The sequence below is a fragment of the Hypomesus transpacificus genome, chromosome 12 (genome assembly GCF_021917145.1).
Source record: "Hypomesus transpacificus isolate Combined female chromosome 12, fHypTra1, whole genome shotgun sequence".
NCBI classification, from domain to species: domain Eukaryota; kingdom Metazoa; phylum Chordata; class Actinopteri; order Osmeriformes; family Osmeridae; genus Hypomesus; species Hypomesus transpacificus.
Window position 1 is genome coordinate 8,519,734 of NC_061071.1, and position 17,375 is coordinate 8,537,108.

Here is a 17,375-nt window from a genome sequence, read left to right on the forward strand (position 1 = left end):
AAGCTACAAGGTAAATGAGTCCTGTGTGTTATGTTTCAATGCTGCCAAAGTCCTTGCTCTTAGAGATGCTGTCTGAGATTCAGCTCAGGGCTCTGTGGGTATAGTGTTTTGTTGGGGACAGATTCCTTTGTATGGCAGCAAAATTGTGTCAACCAATACTTTTTTCGTCTCAATGTCTGTGGAGAAGGTGTCAATACCTTTAAATGCGCTTTTCAGAAGCTTAGAAATCACGTCAGAAGAACCATAGAATGCATCAACTAAAACCGGTCTGTGACCCCATGACATTTTTGTCACAATGACACTTATTAAGGGACTTGTTGCACTTGTTGGTTAGTTGTAACTGATTTAACTACTTGTACTCGTTGTGAATTATATTATTGTTGCTTGCTTTCCTCCAGGTACACTCTGGCACTTTTGGGGATCACGTTGTTTAATTGTAATTTGTTTACTGTAACTGCATGCTTTCCTGGTTCTACCCATTGGCACTTATTTGCTCTTCACAATGTAGGCTTCATGTTTTGGCTACCCGCAATGTTTTTGGGGCTCAAATCTCGTTGTTTATGATCATTGACCGATGCACTTTTTGAAAAGCTCTTTCTTGTCAGTCACTTTGGATAAAAGCGTCTTCTAAATGAATAAATGTCAAATGTAAATTTAATGTCACCACTATGACATTTTCAACTCATCCTCTACCACATTATAGGTCACTGTTGTCTTCAGCCAACGTTTGAGTTCAACAGGTTACTCATGCTTCTTGAGCCATAAATACACAATTTCATTCACAGTCACAAAACACGAGCATACCAAACCATGTCAATGGACCATGACACAGCTGCAGATGTGTGTGAGGTTACGGTAAAGGAGGAAGGGATGAGGAGAAAGGAAGGAGAGATAGAGAGAGAGAGAGAGAGAGAGAGAGAGAGAGAGAGAGAGAGAGAGAGAGAGAGAGCAACTTGGCAAGTGTTTGAGGACTGGTAATGGATGAAGAAATGGAAGGAGAGTGGAAGATTTTTCTTATAAATAGGATACACTCAACACCTGTTCACCGCTCAGGTAAGCTCAGATTTTAAGTGAAATTGTGTGCGTGTGTGTGTGACAGAGAGAGAGAGAGAGAGAGAGAGAGAGAGAGAGAGAGAGAGAGAGAGAGAGAGAGAGAGAGAGAGAGAGAGAGAGAGAGAGAGAGAGAGAGAGAGAGAGAGAGAGAGAGAGAACTGGTTCAGTAATGGGGTGCAATCAACAGTACAAAGTGCTTTTTGTCCAACATTAAAGTTGCAGAAGAAAAGGTTCTGCTATGAATAGTTCACTTTAAGTCCACCGTCTTTCCAGGTAGTCTTCCCATGTGAACACTGAGTTGAGGAGAAGCTGTGTATTTGTAGTGAACCTCTCCAAGTTCTCCACAAGAGTATATTGGTCTCAAAATAAACTAAGGTATCCTAAATGCAGAACCATTGCTGGATAAACATTGTCTTATTTTAGGACAAAAGTCTCTACTCTCATACTGTGCAGGTACAGCTCTCCAGGCTACAAGACAAGCTCTATCACACTTTCTCTCCTTGCGATATCTCTGTTTTTCATTAGTCGCATATTTGTCTCAAACTGAGATGGACGATAGAATCACTGTCAGAGAGTAATTTATTGGTATTTTGATAAGGTGGAGCATAGATGAAATCCTAAGGGGGTTAGGTGACTGAAGTTGACAGACCACATGCTGGATGCGAAAGAGTAATTTTCACACTCTGACGCCATCTACTGATGTAAATGTTGATTACACTTTGACTTTCAAAATAAACACTTCTACACGATGTAGACCAGGGGTGTCGAACTCCGGTCCTCGAGGGCCGCTGTCCTGCATGTTTTAGATGTTTCCCTGCTCCAACACACCTGATTCAATTAAAAGGGTTGTTATAACGACCATTCATTCGAATCAGGTGAGCTGGATCAGGGAAACATCTAAAACATGCAGGACAGCGGCCCTCGAGGACCGGAGCTCGACACCCCTGATGTAGACGTACTGTAGTGGGCTACGTAGCAAGAGAGCGACCTCTTCTGGTGACAGGTAGTCCTTCTTTACGTAAAGTGCAATAGAGGAGTTCTTTTTTACATTAAAATGTATTTTGATTTAAATATATGATAAAGTAACCTCAACCATTGTTATTAAATGTCTTTGAAGAACAGAGGTTTTTCTCTGAACTGTCCACGTTGCTTAAAATGTGTATCTTCTCAGTGTAGACAGATTAACTTCTTAAACACTCAATGCCCTTAATATTCACGATTTTTGTGTCATTGCTGCCCTACATCTGAAAATGCCCCACAGGGTACAGAGTGATTTAATCTCAAGAGACTGCAGGAGAACAATCGGCGCAGCTCCTTTCACATGTTTTCTGAGTGGCACGAGCAGTACGCACAACGGACCACCGTGCGCGCTGTGAACACCTGTCACAAGGTAATGAGCAAGGGATCGGTACTATTCGCGGAGTAGTGCAGAAGCACTCTTGTTCAGAGGCTATATCCAGGTGATTGAAGCTGGAGCAAGCAGTTCGGAACCCGCCGCACTTCCATTGGGCTGGTCCAGAGAGCCAACCACCCCTTTGGACCGATGTCCTGGCCGAAATGTCTCGACACATCTACATTCGGAACAAGATCGGCGAAGGCATCCAAGCGCCCATCTTTCAGGTAGGTCAAATCTGAGGGTAATAGATGCGCATATGAGTTGGTTTGTTTTAGTTTGTCTGTCTGAAAGCCAGTCAACATATTGACACTTTATAACAGATAGATAATGCAAGTTTCTCGTCCTTTTCACAGTGGTAAAGAAAATTCAAGGTTTATCTGTAGCTTTCTTTATAAACTACATTGCATGCTCTCAGAAACCACGCTTTTCGATGTAGGAAAGGCAACATGTGTAATGCTTATCATATAATTTATATTTAAGTTAATCATAATTTGTTTTATTGATGCTAACATTTTCAGAAATAGTGCTGTGGCAGTTATGTGATATCTTAATTCCCAGAAGAGAATCCTCATATACATAGCCGATAGGGTTTCGTTTTTGGCGAGGTGCTCGTATTGGACAATAGCTGATGCCACAACCAGATGTTGAGGAGAAAAGGGGCACCTAGTGAGAAGGGTGACCTAGTTAATGTGGCCCTGTTTAATAGATTTAGAGAAGTAGGTTCTGACATTAAAACAGTGACATTGTCACTAACTCAGGAGACTTGGTCATAAATGGAACACATCACTGTTAGATAATTAACCCAACTCTCAAAGGATTGGTTATGCTATATTTGGCTGTTTTGCATGTCTTAATATCATTAAAACAGAAAAAGACCCGTAGGCCAATCCTATATTTGCCACAGCTACAGAATCTGAAAACTTCCAATTGAAATCTGACAATTTCACAAACTGTTAGTACACCCCCAACTGCCAAATGAACCCTTACCTTACCTCTTCCATGTATGATGGGAGTTGGCATTGTCCAGTTGGGCATGGGGGAAGGGTTTTCAGGCCCTCTCCCCAGGCATTCTGCAGGCAACAACCACAGCTAACGAGCACCACAGGTTCCTAGCCTGCACAGCATCCCAACCTACTGGGCTGTACAGCCATCTGCACATGAAGGTTGTTAGGGTGGATCCGAACTTCATGGTTCTCTTACCTACTGCTCTTAAAAATGCCGGAGTCTATAAGGGGGTCATTTGAATGAGAAGTGGGCATGTTTCGTTGATGTTTTCTGGGAGGGTATTCCTCCTGGGTAGAGAGAGGGATGGATGTCCTTCCTAAGGCTGCTTGTTGTCCCCCACAGGTGAACAGAGGGACTTACTCCAGGAGGAGCCGACTGAAGAGATCCGACGGCAGCACCACCTCCACCAGCTTCATCCTCAGACAGGTGCAGCCCTGCTACTTCCATCCACCCACCCGTGGGGAAACACTTCACATGACTGTAAAACATGTCAACTACCATGCACTTCCATATCGATAGCCGTGCTAACAACAGGTTTAGCATTACAGATTTCACCGGTGCAATTTAGTATCTGGGTGGTTGGGATTTTCAGAGGTAAGTGGATGTTACAGTAACGTCATACTTGTTCTTGTAATGTGACCTTCAACTGTCCCTTTACAACATCCCCTAACAACCATTATACCCCTCCCCCATGCGGTGCCTTCTTACATGTTTGTAAGAAACTAAACAGTTAACACTTAATTACATAGCAATTCCTATGTACCTACAATGTTTTTACGACACAGTTACATGGTAGTTCATGTAACCTTACTCTAAAGGGGTGGCTCGGTTGGAAAAGGCCCTCTTTCATTAAATACTTGGCTGATGAACTTTGGTGCTGTAACCCACTGCCAAAACCCAAGAGGCTTGTCACTCTAAGTAACATTCATCCACCTATGTCTCTAGGTCTCCAATATGCTTCCACTGTCTTTTGCCTGTTCCCATTCGTTATACCTTCTGCATTCAACCTGCTGCCTTACACAGTCGCGCCCAGGTGAAGCCATTTGGTGATCCGGGTAAAATTACCAAGGGAGCTGGTTCACTGTCTTCTTTGTACTTTATTGACCCAAGATGTCCGTGCAAGTCAGTAAATGACAGAGTATGTTTATTGTATTTTAGCTCAGAATTCTTCCACTGGTTAGCAAATAAATGTTTTTTTCTTCTTCCTTGAAGTAGGTACCTAAGCTGTAGTTGAGTGCTCTCCAACATTGTCCTTGGCAGGCCACCATCCTGGTATGCTTCAACCATAATCCAGCATACCTGATTCTTATAATGAGTTGATTACAGTCAGAGTGTTAGGGTCAGAGCTGGGGTAAACTGAATCAGGCACATCTCCTAGAACTGTTGAAAAGCCCTGGTTTATGTTAGATTACATATCACATACTCTATCACAGTATTATATGTGTCTTCTCTTTAAACAGTGTTGATTATATCATTACAAAAGGGTAGAGATGGAAAGACACATTCCAAATTATGATATGGTATGCATTCTGTATATATGCATACATCCTCCTCCTGTCTAGAATTACAGTAATATATAGTAGGCATATACTATACTTAAATATATATATACATATATAGATATCTATATATGTATATATATATATAGATAGATAAGATAAGTGATCATTCACATGATCATCATGACATATCTAACATAAGTAGTGTATGAATGTCATTTGTAAAAAGGATATTCGTGTTCTCTCGCATTAAGGAGAAGAAGCAGATGGCTAGAGAGAAAAAGAGAGGCACACAGAGACAGAGAGAGCTAGAAAGAGGGGGAGAGTGATGCTGTTCCCAGCACAGTCATCCCCCTCTTCCTTTACCCCCAGTCAAGGAGAGGAGAGTGTGAATCCATGCTGAGTGGAGGGCTGGCTAGCCAATCAGCAGCCGGCACATTGGCTTTGTCATCAGGCTGATATTGAGGAAGGATTCTCTGTGCTGCTTTGCTCTGCTCTGCTCGGTGTATTTGGAAGGCTGATGAAATGTCAGGATTGGGCTGCCTTAAGGGAGAGCTGTACTGCCCTATAATGTGAGCCAGCCGCATATGGGCTTGGGGCAAACACACATCCATCGAACATCAGGCCTTTGGATCACCAGCGAGGGCCTGCTCTCTTTCTCTATCGGAAGGGATTTTAATTTTTTTATTTATTTATTTTTGAGCTGTGGAGAGAGGGGATCGTCATCCCCATCCATCCCTTTTTCTGTGGTGGCTCCCTCCTCCTCCCTCTCCTCCCGCACTCTTGCTTTTTTCTTCCACTCTCTATTCTTCTAGAGGTGCTTTCGGAATAGCAAACCTCCATGTATGACAATTTGTACCTGCATGGATTTGAAGACTCGGAGGCGGTGAGTGGGGGGGGGGGGGTGAGGGGGGCAGGTGAGGGGGGGAGGGGAGGGGGTGGCAGCAGCCTCAGATATATGGCATTTGTGTGTGTGTGTGCGTGTACGTGCGTGTGTGTACAAGCGTATGTTTGTCGATGGAGGTGGCTCAGCTGTGATGCACACACTTCCACGGAGCCTCCGGAGCGCTAGCTGGCGGCTCGTTACGGAGCGGTCGTGGGGGGGGGGGGATCAGCTCCGCGGTTGGGGGTGGGGTGGCGGGGGGTTGCACTGGAGGGAAATGGCGACTGACGTGTGTGGGCACATTCGTGAGCGTGTGATCCATGATTACGTGTGTGTCGGTGTCCGCTAAATATCCTGAATTTAGGTGCATTCTGGCACAAGCCCATCTGAATGGCCTGGACCACGTTATAGACAGGAGGAGCCATTTAACACATCACACCGTGAAAATAGACCCTTGGTTTATTTTGTGAGAGAATGACAGAACGGTGTGTATATGTACATTTCTATAACCCCCCCCCCCCCCCCCCCCCAGGCCCATTGTTCTGTCCGCGTATAACGTTGTGACTGCATAATGAATTCTCGCACATCATATTTGAGAGAAGAAAGGTGCACCTATTGCCTTAGATTCAAGGGGACAATGTCTTTTTTTCTCTCAATCATCAGTATGTTATATATCACTGGCCAAGACAGAGAGAAACGTGCATCGTGATGTCATACACTGGAGTCTGATGTAGATGAGTCACATGTCGAAGGTGCTCTGGTGGATGCCTGTTCTAAAACATGGCGCTGACTACTCAAAAGGAACCGTCAAACTACCTATTCCTCGTCACAATGAAACACATTTGGTTTGGTCATTCCCTAAGGATTAATAAGACACAAAGTGTACTCATTAGGACTGACAGAATTGTTTTGTGAGAGAATTTGGGGGCGTGAAAATAAAAATGCTTACTGAAACACTGAACCAGAATAACTGGATGAAGAACACTTTTTGTTTGTGTGTGTGTGCTAAAAGACATCTAATCCTGGGAGACTTCAGATCAGTATGGTGTGAAATTCCATGATAAAATGCTTGTGTTCCAAATAATGCAGTGTTGAGCTAGTACATACCCAGGGTGACCTCATACCTATTCCTAAACCCATGAGATGCCTGATTTCATGCTCTAAATGTATATTGTATTAAGAAACTCAATTTAATCTTCAAATTAAGCAAACCTCTACAGTTTTGTTTCCCAAACCCTGCACTTTGTGATTGAATACACACAATCCAATAGAGCCTCTAGGAAGCCCAAGAGATAGCTGTGGTAAAAAAAAAAAGTGCTTAGCTTTTACTAGCGTGTTTTGTTTTTTAGCCGACTGTGAGACTTTGTCTTCTTCAGTATTGACTACACTACCAATTCCCTGACTTGGGTTTATGTAATTCCCCAATTGGATTATCATTAGGAGGCATCCCCCACAGACCAAACTTTAGCACAGTGCAACTGTAGCATGTATGACCAAGCTAAGTTTCACAAACAGTTCTGCTGACACTACCCGTAACACATGATGGTCTGTGTTAAGACCCAAACTTCCATGAAGGCTTAAGGTTTCCCATCGTGTTATGGGAGCTTTTCATGTCCCCTCAGACATTGTAAACGTCAGGTGTATTCAATTTGGGGGTTTTCATCTCGGCTGTTTTCTTGGCTGCGTTCTGGGGTGCAGAGGTTACAGCTGCGCAGGTTTGGGGATGCTGATAGTTGACCCTGTCTCCTCTTTCCAGGGCTCAGCTGATTCCTACACAAGCAGACCATCGGACTCGGATGTCTCCCTGGAGGAGGACCGGGAGGTGCAGGGCCAGGTCCAAGGCCCGGGCCAGGGTCAGGGACAAAGTCTGGGACAGGGCCCTGGCCAAAGCCAAAGCCAAGGCCAGGGCCAGGGCCAGGGCCAGGGCCAGAGCAGGCAGGAGAGAGAGCAGCAGGCCGCCTTACAGCTGGAGAGAGCTAAGGTGAGCTAGCACCAGTCATCATTCCTTTTAATGCCCTCATAGCTGTTCGGTACTTATAGCCATATAGCTTCAGCTAGATAGTGTACAGTATGCTAATGTGGGTAGTAAGTGCAGAACACTGTGATGGTGTAATAATATATACAATACGTGGATCATTGTGCAATTCCACAGGCAAAAGCTGTTGCCTTTGCTGTGAAGACCAACGTCAGCTACTGTGGTGCTCTGGATGAGGATGTGCCTGTACCTGCCACTGCCATCTCCTTTGATGCTAAGGACTTCCTTCACATAAAGGAGGTATGCCTCTTCGGGTTGGGTGATGTGCGGGACATTTAATGGTCTGACAGCATAAACATTTCGATATGATAATGAGAATGAGTATTGTGAAATGGCCCAGTGTGCAGATCTCTCATTGCTTGAGTTAGCTTAAAACAGCTAGTAGCTAAAAGGATTTCCGGTCTGGTCTTTTCATAAAAGTGTGTGTATCCCGGGCCCCCTGGTCACCCTCTCTCTATAAAACGTGCAGAAGTTCAACAACGACTGGTGGATCGGTCGTCTGGTGAAGGAGGGCTGTGAGATCGGCTTCATCCCTAGCCCCCTGAAGCTGGAGAACATTCGCATCCAGCAGGAGCAGAAGAGAGGCCGAGTCCAAGGGTAAGAGAGCCCTGCCTAGGACCTCCGGCAGGGGACGCTTTCCCAGCCTACCCCCTTCTCCCTCCCCTCTCTGCTCTTACCTGATTCCCCATCTCTTCATACAGAATAGAGATACTCAAATGATTGGTTTAATGAGTAGATCTTTCAGCTCCAGCTTTGCAGTCTCGGATGTCTAATCAGTTTTGAAGCCACTGTCGCCCCTAGTTTGTGTAACTTGTAGCAGTTAAAGCTTATGCCATACACTCTGCCGGGCTGGTCATTTTTAAAGCTAATGCATATAATTAGATGTTGGATCTTGGGTTGGTTGATGTGTCATCACGTCACACCTTGACCCTCAGAAAACCGGTGGTAGGGTTGAGTGCGTCGTGCCGTTTTCCACATTAATGCTGTGATCTGTTCTGTTTTTTCTTGTTATCCCCTCTTGTCTTTTCCAGTAAGTCTGGCGGGAACTCGTCTTCAAGTGTAGAGGATGAGGTGTCGGCTTCTATCAGACCCCTCATCTCCTCAGCAGGTGAGGGCCTGTTCACGGGGAGGGGACGTCCACTAACTGGGCCCTCCGCTAGTTTAGAGCCGAGCTAGAATGTCTGCAACCACGACTACGTAGAGAGACAGAAAGAGAGAGACAGAGAGAGATAACGAGCTGTTTTAAGCCTTCCCATGTCTCCGCTAAGGGCTAAGGGTGTTGATGCGTAGAGCACAGAATGATTGTGGATCCATAGTGTCCATTCTCCCATCCTCCTCTTCCTCCAGTTGAGGACTGCAGGCGTTCTGAGACTGGGCTTACCACAGGGTGAAACCAACGACAAGACGTTGAGCTCCCTGAACTTCCCTCATGTGACTTTGTGACTATGCCATAGGACAGCACTGTTTCCATTGTGTTCCATCATGCTAACTGCTGATACAGTATATATTGATTGTACGTGTCGAAGCAAGTTCATGTTTTGAATTGTCTGTCGCCGATGAATAACAACATGATGTTTCTGACCTTAAATATCGTTGGCGACGGTTAACAAGAGTCCAGATATTGACGACTCTGTTCTCTTTCGTCTTCACAGGAAAGCAGAAACAAAAAGTGGTAAGTTGGTGATGGTAATACTTGATCATCTTCATCACTGAGACCTGTGACCGTTAACATGACTTGGAATCTCCACATAGCTAATAAAGAACAAGCAGTTTCAACTCCATACCGGTCTGTTGCCATACGTTTCTTTCAATATCAGCCATCCTTCATCCCCATCTGGCATTTCCAACGACTGCTGTTTCTATGATCAAACCGGCTCCCGCGACCCATTTTAATCATCCTATCTTGACCTCCCTCTTACGTGCAGTTCTAAACACATCCTGAATGTTACTGTCCATCCGTGGCGTTTTGTGATTGCTCTACTGCTGACCACTGATTTTCCACACAGACTGAACACATCCCGCCCTACGACGTGGTCCCCTCCATGAGGCCTGTGGTGCTGGTCGGACCTTCCCTCAAGGGTTACGAGGTGGGAAACGGCAGACATGTCTGAGACACGTGACCCATCCCTCGGGGCTGACCCCAGATCACATGACTTCTCCTCTCTCTCTGATTGGCGCGCCAATTGAACTATGGTTCAATGATTGGTGGCGGAGGAGGATCGGGTCTCCTCGAGGGGAAGCTCCTCTCACGGCTGGATGGCGTTTCAGTGTGAATCTACCATCTTTGTTTCCTTCTTCAGCATTGCAGTGTTACTGAATAGACTCTGTGTTTTGGTAGGGACGATTCCCTTATGTTTTTCAAGGCATTCTAAGCCTGGCAGAATGATCGCAGGGAGACTACTATTTCAAGCCATAAATCCCCCTTTTTATTTGAAAGTATCCCATACCATTCAACCAGATCCTCTCCTCCTTCCCATTCTCCCTCCTTCTCTTCCATCCCCTCTTCTCCCTCCCCCCCCCCTCCTTCTCTCTCTTCCTCCTCCCCTTTCTCTCCTCTCCTCGCACGTAGGGAACGCAATCACTCGCCTCATCCCCCAGTGTGCTCTGTTGCCGCGGTAACAACCTTCTGGGTGCAAACGCGTCAGCATCAGAAGTAGAGCAAGGTTTGAAATTAGAAAGAGAAAAAAGGAGAGGAGAGCCCCTGGAAGCGTTGCTTTGTGTGTCTAGACTGTTCTCCAGTCAGCCCCGATGCAGGACTTTTGGACACACCATATCACAAAACCCTTCTGAATTGAATTCTATTCATTTGAAATATTTGATGGTGTGATTTTGCTTAAACTGCAGAATCACCTATTGCCTTCCTGTGTTTTTCATGTCATTTTAGTATATGCCAGTAGTGTGTTTAGTTTTTCCCTGAGGCTGAATGTGGAAATACCAAAAGCATTGTTTATGAACAAGCAATGTTTAAGTTACCATCGGAAATGAGCACCGTGCCACAGAGTTCAGGGGATCTTTCCATGACCCACTTACTACATCTCAAGTATATATTTGCAAGTTAAGACGCCCTCATTCTGTCATTCCCTTCCCATAATCCTCTCTTTCTCTGTCCCCCTGTGTGTCTCCTCTGGCTCCCCGGTGTCTCGTTCAGGTGACAGACATGATGCAGAAAGCACTCTTCGACTTCCTCAAGCATCGATTCGACGGAAGGTAAGATGAAAGCCTCTCCCCCCGTCCTTCCTGCCGCTGTGGCAGTTTGATTTGGATCTTGGTTACGCTCAGATGCCAATGCTTATTAAAACCTTTCGAGGGATGCCTGGAGAGCGCCCAGAGAAACACTCCATTCGTTTATTTCCTTAAAACTCTGTTTACACTGAATGGCTAAACACATCAGAATCTTTTAATCGTTTCAGGATATCGATCACACGAGTTACAGCAGACATATCCTTGGCCAAGAGGTCTGTTCTGAACAATCCTAGCAAGAGGGCCATCATTGAGAGATCCAACACCAGATCCAGCTTGGGTATATGATTATTCCTGAGGCATCCAGAATTCGACAGTACTTTGTGATTATGGCTTTTCCGGTATCCAACATCCTGTCTGCCTCTCGCCCTCCAGCTGAGGTACAGAGTGAGATCGAGAGGATATTCGAGCTGGCCAGGTCTCTCCAGTTGGTCATCCTGGATGCAGACACCATCAACCACCCAGCCCAACTGCTGAAGACTTCACTGGCACCCATCATTGTCCATGTCAAGGTCTCATCACCAAAGGTGAGGGGCCAAGACACACACTCAGGCCTGTGACAAGGCTTTGCAGTTCTTGTGAATATGTATGGCAGCATTAGATGTTGTTAGCTGACGTGTGTCTCTATACAGCCCTGGTTGGTATGCTATAGCAGTGGATGGTATCGGATGTTTTCAAACAGGTGCTGCAGAGGCTGGTCAAATCCAGAGGGAAGTCTCAGAGCAAGCACCTGAACGTGCAGCTAGTAGCTGCTGACAAACTGGCTCAGTGTCCGCCGGTGAGTTCACAAATCTTCCAATAGAATAGTGTATGTTTAAAAGGCTAGCACACACCATTTGTTTAAAAGCAAACATTGACACTGTCTCTTACCTTACCTGTCTCGGTCCCGCCTCCCTCCCTTTCCGCTTTTCTTTGATTTCTCCCCCAACAGGAGATGTTTGACATCATCCTGGATGAGAACCAGCTGGAGGATGCGTGTGAACACCTGGCTGAGTACCTGGAGGCCTACTGGAAGGCCACACACACATCTCTGGCCACGCCCCTCAACCCCCTGCTGGGGCGCAACCTGGGCCCCACTGCCCTCTCTCCGTACCCCACCACCATCTCTGGACTGCAGGTCAGTCAGGTAAAACCGCGTTCATTTGAGCATGAGAATGAGATCTGCCTCGTGGAGCAAAGGGCTTACATTACATTTACATTTCTTCATTTAGCAAACGCTTTTATCCAAAGCGACTTCCAAGAGAGAGCTTTCCCTACATGTTGACGTGGAGAGTTGGCCATGTAAGAAAAGACTGGCATGCAGTTCAACAGTTTAAGAGTGTAAACGCTGCGTTGTGTGCTTTTTATCAGCAGACCCAAAGAATTAAACAGAGCAACCACACCGGAGACCACTCCACCCCCAACGAGCGGCGCAACCTGATGACCTCGGACGAGAACTACCACAACGAGCGCGCGCACAAGGGACGTAACCGCATGTCGTCAGGCTCCCAGCAAAGTCGGGAGCAAGAACCCTACCAGGATTACCAGGACCCCTACCAGGACGCCTACAAGCCCCACCGCAACCGTAGCTCTCCAGGCAGCTACAGTCATGACACCAGGCACCGGCTCTGAGCTCTCCTCTCCCCTGACCTAGGCCTAACCCCCCCCCCCACCGTTCCGGAGCAGCATAGCCACAAGATGGCTGTCTCTTGAGAAATTGTGCCATTATGTTTTTGTTTTTCTTAAATATGTTTTACTCAGGCTTTGGCTTTTTTTCTTTCAGGAATTCTGAATCGAACATATTGGCCTCTCACCACCATTTCATCTTTGGCCTCTCAAATTTCTTGGGTGCCCCTATCAATCAACACTTGATCAGTCTGCATGAGCAAAAGGTTAACAATGCTAAGTACGCTAATGCTACAACGACCGAGTCTTTGTTTCGGGACATTTGCCATTCGTGTGCCCAAACAACACATCATTCAGTGGTTGTATAGTATCTGGTCGTTTTTTTCTTTGTCAACATACTTGTTAGCTTAAATGGTTACAGATGGATGATGTGTTATGGTACTTGTGTAGAGGGCTCTAAATAATGGAGAGGTCCCTGTATTGGATAGAGACCATAGAACATGAAGCCACTGCTGAAATGATGCCTGTTTTCGCGGGTTCCTAAGAGCTGTTTAAAAACATCAACAAACATTTCACTTGGCTGCATGCTGACAGAGCACTAATGACATCATCAGATTACATATCTAAATGATCTAAATCTGTAATAGACGTTTCTGCACCTTTAACAAAAATATTGCAGATTTGGAGGATCCATTTGAGTTCATATCAAATGATTTTTGGGGGGAGGGGATTAGAGGACATTGTTGGTTTGGTGGCCAGTGCTTCCCGCTGGTTCATATATTCTAAGTCACAAGACAGCCAGTCTTCCCTTAGTGTAGCGTTTTTGGGTAGTTTTTGGGTTGTTTGTTATTTTTCTTTGGAGTTGACGCTCTTAGCATGAGCTTAGATGAGATCTCAGTCTCAGACGAGGAGATGTCCCAGCCCGCTGCTAGTTGGACCTCTAGGACCTCCTTTTCCCCAGGAAAAGTAGCATATCACAACAGATGCTGAGTGGCTGCAGTAGCAGGGCTGGGGCTAGCAGACCTTGTAGGGACAGTGGTCCACAGGAGGAACACTGCACAGCTGCATCTTGACGTCCCCGGCCCAGCCATGAAATGTTGATTTATCTCCAGAGAAACCAACGGCATCCCCTCACCTTATTACTTGCTCAGGTCACGCGAGCAGTTTGGAACCAGCCTTAGAACAGTATTGGGTTTATTTGACATTGATAAGCATAGAGGCAAAGCCCTGTGGAGGCATTACTGTGACAACGCCCGGACAGCAGGCGTGTTCCCTTTTCTCGGGTCAGGCTTCTAGGACCCTTTTCTGCTGCTTCCTGTGTTCCAGTTTAAAGCACTTGACTGATGTGGGATTGTTTCCTGCCAGGGTCCTTTGCATCATGTTCATTCTCTGATGGCATGTTTCCTACTGCAAAGCATGCTCCCTTCAGTAGTGATATCCCAGTGTTGTAAAGTAAAGGAGATGACCTTTTATGATGGACAGTGGGACATACATTGGTCCCAACAGTGACTTGAGACTGCCCTGAAGTATGTAATGGAAAATAGTATTGAAGCAGCAATCAAGACTGGTTTATGAAAGAATCCCAAGTGTTGGTTGGATGCATGATTAAACAGATGACAGCAGGTTTTCTGTTTTAGGCATCTATGTTTTCTCCCCTTAGATGTTTGGCTCCTGAGTTCAGAGGTACCAGATGGTGTCTCTCCATTGCTATTCCCGGGACCCAGACATTGTCACACCCCTCGCCGTTTTGAACGCACCACTTTATGTCCTACGGTGTGTCTCAAACATATGGTTTGTTCTGGACGAGCAGGTTTACAGTCAAACTGGAACCTGATTCCTAGGTGGCAAACAGTCAGGCCAGTGATCCAGGGGATAGCTAGGCCCTTACACCTTCAGATAGAGGGCGCCACTGAGTTAAAATGCCCTCTGGACAGCTAGAGCTAGAAGAGAGAAATGCAAACAACTCCAGGACCACTGTCTTCTCTGCTACAGGCTGCATGGGTGTTTGGTCAAGGAAATGGGGTCCCCTCTGCTAATGCTTACTGTATGCAGAACAATGCATACTGGGAGAATGAGTTCCTGAGCAGAGTATTCTTAGGCATGGTTAGAGATGTGCAGTTACCTTGTTAGCTGTCTTGTATTTAATTCCTTCAAATAGAGTTGATGTACTGTAGTGACTTTTGTAGCACCAGAGGAAGGTGGTGCCTTAAAAACAAGAATGAACCTCGAAATGATAGGGTTTGTGATATAGCTCCAAATATATAAGTCTGGTCAGGGCACTGATTTTTCCAGAACCAGTTGATTTCCTTGCCCATGTCAATGTCTCTTTCTAGTTTGTTCACTGACTGAAAACAAAAGATTGCAGAAAAAAATAATACAATTACATATGCTGTTGTTTATGAGCATGCTTCTCTGTAATATTGTGACTCATGCCAAAATAGCATTGATTGACTGATTGAATGGGGAGCCACCGTTCATTAAAAAAAAACTAAAAAACAAATGAACCAAGATTCCGCTCGGCTGCTTCAGACAATCAGAGGGATTTTAGACCGACTTTCACCTCTTCCAGACCAGGTGATTAGAGTGGGCTGGACAGAGAGGTGAACACAGTGTCACCCAGTGCAACCTTTAGGTCAGCTACCTCTCTTTATTCCAATAAAAGGGAATATTGTCCACCATTTTCTATTAGGGAACTATTCTACTGAATTCATGAATTCAATTTTCACTTCATCTTGAGCTTGAATTGAAACAAAATTGACCCCCAATCCTTTCCCTGAATATGGAACATTAAGGTAAAATACATTGTTTTTTGAATGGTGTAGATATCATTTTCCATTGCTAAAATGGTTCTAAATAAGTGTCTGTTCCTGTATTTTTATTTAGACTTATTATAAAATGTAAGAGGCCAAAGTTTTGTCTCTCAATTAAGTTTCATGATAAATAGATTTTTTTCAGAAACATGGGTTCCTTCCTGACCAGAGACCAGAAAACATTTTAAAAGATTTTTCTTTGGAGAAAAAAATGTACAAAAAAGACAAACATTTATTCCCGATATAGAAAAAGTAATAGACAAATCTTTGCTGGTGATTATTTTTATAATAAATACATAAATGTAAATAATGTCTTTGAGAGATGCTATTTGCTGTATACTTGTGCTCGCATTGAAATGACCATGACCCTTGTGGGACACTTGAGACAACACAAAGTTTCAGTATACAAAGTTTCAGTAATGTGCAATACAAAAGGCATGCTGTTTTAAATGAGGAAATCCATGTACTATGCAACCGCAACCGTGTACATCGCTTCATGCTGTGGCTTCTCCCGCCGTCCACCCTTTTCCAAGCAGCTTCATCACAACTCGAAGGGAATTTGTGTTCTTTTTATTTTTTTGTGGAAGATGAAAACTAAACGGCTAATGCGGTATTGCATGCATAATGTTCCATTTTTATTTATAAAACAAATTAAAGAAAACAAAATTAAAATGGGAGATGATTGTGTCAAAGGCAAAACTAGAAGTGACTTAAAGTTTTCTTTTACAAAATAAAAAGAGTCGTTCTACAAATGAGCCTCTCAGCTTGTTCCATTTTGTTTGATTGTGTTCATTCCACGTATCATCAAACTTTGGCAGGACCCCAGACGTGACACAATGACAGTAACTCATAGTAGGCCTGATTATACACCAAAACCTATTTTTAGAGTTACTATGGCCAATCCTCACACACAGCTTAACTGATACCCTGGTCTTGATTCCCAAATCTTAAAAAAAGGGTCATTTTTGTCAATTGGTGGTAAATCCTCCTTCCTTCTGCCGCTAGTGATTGAAACACTTGTGCCTATACTCAGGATGAAGTGTTTTTTGTTTGGTTTGTGGTTTCTCGCACAGGCAGAAACTACCCACACGATGGCGCTGTTTATCAGTAAAGAAACATTCACATTACCCCTTTGAAATAAATATGCTTGTTTCTTTGGACATTGGAGGGTAAAAGATAGCAAGAATTTATAATTATGTATTTTTTACAGATTAGGGTGGGAATAGCTACGCGTTAGAGCATTTGACAGCAGATGCAGATGTAGGTCCAAATTCCGCATGTCATGGATAAAAGCGATAATTGTGCATATGTTTATGATACAAAAACCCAGTTTCCCAGACATGAATTAAGCCTAGTTCTAGACCAACATATTTTTCATTGAATTGTTCTCTTACTTTAGGATTAGGCTTAATCCATGTCTGGGAAATTGGGCCATATTGTCTTCAGCAGAACATCCTTTCAGTATTGAACCATGTTTCATAGTGCAGGATCGTCTTTTCAGTGCTGTGTGTTTTTTTGAAAATTGAGGACATGAGATCGAAAAATTAGGTTCATGCCCTTTGTTCAAGGTGTGAACCCTAGATTCTTCCATCACCTTTCTTCTCCAGATCCAAAGAAGGTGTTTGTCATCAGACAAATGTGTAGTATATCTGTCCAGATTACCTAATCCAGCCAGTGAGTACACTATTCCAAGTGAGTCACCTGAATCAGTAACCAGATCAGTATATTGTGTGTGCGTGTATGTCTTGAGGAGGGGATTGTCCGTTTCCATGATGACGTTTCCATGATGACGTTCATTCTAGTGTGTTCACTGTGTTCTGTGTTCTAAGTAGATCAGGATCATCAGCAG

The 17,375-nt window shown here is 44.6% G+C and overlaps 1 protein-coding gene across 1 annotated transcript; it reads left to right on the forward strand.

Annotated features, from left to right (window-relative positions):
• The first annotated feature begins 968 nt into the window (after positions 1 to 968).
• On the forward strand, positions 969 to 16,230 carry LOC124474744 (voltage-dependent L-type calcium channel subunit beta-4-like). Its single transcript, XM_047031150.1, has 14 exons — positions 969 to 1,053; positions 2,315 to 2,673; positions 3,797 to 3,880; positions 7,593 to 7,817; positions 7,989 to 8,111; positions 8,341 to 8,468; positions 9,525 to 9,543; positions 9,878 to 9,958; positions 11,020 to 11,078; positions 11,282 to 11,391; positions 11,487 to 11,638; positions 11,794 to 11,889; positions 12,043 to 12,228; positions 12,462 to 16,230. Exons 2-14 carry the CDS (start codon positions 2,611 to 2,613, stop codon positions 12,720 to 12,722), a joined length of 1,587 nt encoding a protein of 528 aa, XP_046887106.1. The 5' UTR covers positions 969 to 1,053; positions 2,315 to 2,610; the 3' UTR covers positions 12,723 to 16,230.
• Positions 16,231 to 17,375: the final 1,145 nt, after the last annotated feature.

Bases quoted from the DNA above. Each gene is read 5' to 3' on its own strand.
- LOC124474744 (XM_047031150.1), top strand. From the start codon at position 2,611: ATGTCTCGACACATCTACATTCGGAACAAGATCGGCGAAGGCATCCAA. The intron at 8,112-8,340 runs GTATGCCTCTTC...TAAAACGTGCAG, and splicing joins ACTTCCTTCACATAAAGGAG to AAGTTCAACAACGACTGGTG. The intron at 11,079-11,281 runs GTAAGATGAAAG...TAATCGTTTCAG, and splicing joins AAGCATCGATTCGACGGAAG to GATATCGATCACACGAGTTA.